General features: G+C 58.6%; 1 protein-coding gene across 1 annotated transcript; it reads left to right on the forward strand.

The window, feature by feature from the left end:
- Window positions 1-6: 6 nt before the first annotated feature.
- Window positions 7-740, forward strand: LOC145719481 (26S proteasome non-ATPase regulatory subunit 3-like). Its single transcript, XM_081810974.1, has 3 exons — window positions 7-67; window positions 172-291; window positions 437-740. Exons 1-3 carry the CDS (start codon window positions 43-45, stop codon window positions 661-663), a joined length of 372 nt encoding a protein of 123 aa, XP_081667100.1. The 5' UTR covers window positions 7-42; the 3' UTR covers window positions 664-740.
- Window positions 741-766: the final 26 nt, after the last annotated feature.

Raw genomic sequence — 766 nt, forward strand, 5'->3', positions numbered from 1 at the left:
GACCGGCTACAGTTCCGTCAGCCATCCCTCAAGCGCTCGCTCATGCCCTACTTCCTCCTGACTCAAGGTAAGGCCAGCCCCGCTCCCAGAGCTGGCCGGACCCCGGTCGCCGTGGCCTCCTCAGTGGGTTTGCCTGTTGGCGTCATCCGACACGCTCCTCTCCCCCTGCAGCTGTCAGGACCGGAAACCTAGCCAAGTTCAACCAGGTCCTGGACCAGTTTGGGGAGAAGTTTCAAGCAGATGGGACCTATACCCTAATCATCCGACTGCGGCACAACGTCATTAAGACAGGTGCGGGTGGGAGTCTGAGGGGCCGCTGGAAGAGCAGGACCCAGAAGAGACTTCTGCAAGGGATGGGGACAGCCCTAGGGGTGTCCGTGGGTGGGTGAAGGGGCTGTGCCCACCATGCCCACCCCACTGCTCCTTCCTCTCCCAGGTGTGCGCATGATCAGCCTCTCGTATTCCCGAATCTCCCTGGCTGACATTGCACAGAAGCTGCAGCTGGATAGCCCAGAGGACGCGGAGTTCATTGTTGCCAAGGTGGGGCTGGCTCGGGGACTACACTTGCCGCGCTCCTGCCGCATTTCAGGGGACGGGAATGAGAGGAGATTGGTGAAGGAGGGGGTGGCATGGTCTTTTCAGGGAGTGCCAGTCTTAGAGTGAAGCCAAGAAGTTTCCAGAGAGAATGTGTACTCAAGTGAGCGTGTGAGAGTATAAGGAGGAAAGGAACAGGATGTTCTGAGATTTAGAAGAAGGGCTCTCTGGT

The sequence above is a fragment of the Leptonychotes weddellii genome, unplaced genomic scaffold, assembly GCF_054177405.1.
Source record: "Leptonychotes weddellii isolate Sample4059 unplaced genomic scaffold, ASM5417740v2 HiC_scaffold_47362, whole genome shotgun sequence".
NCBI lineage: Eukaryota > Metazoa > Chordata > Mammalia > Carnivora > Phocidae > Leptonychotes > Leptonychotes weddellii.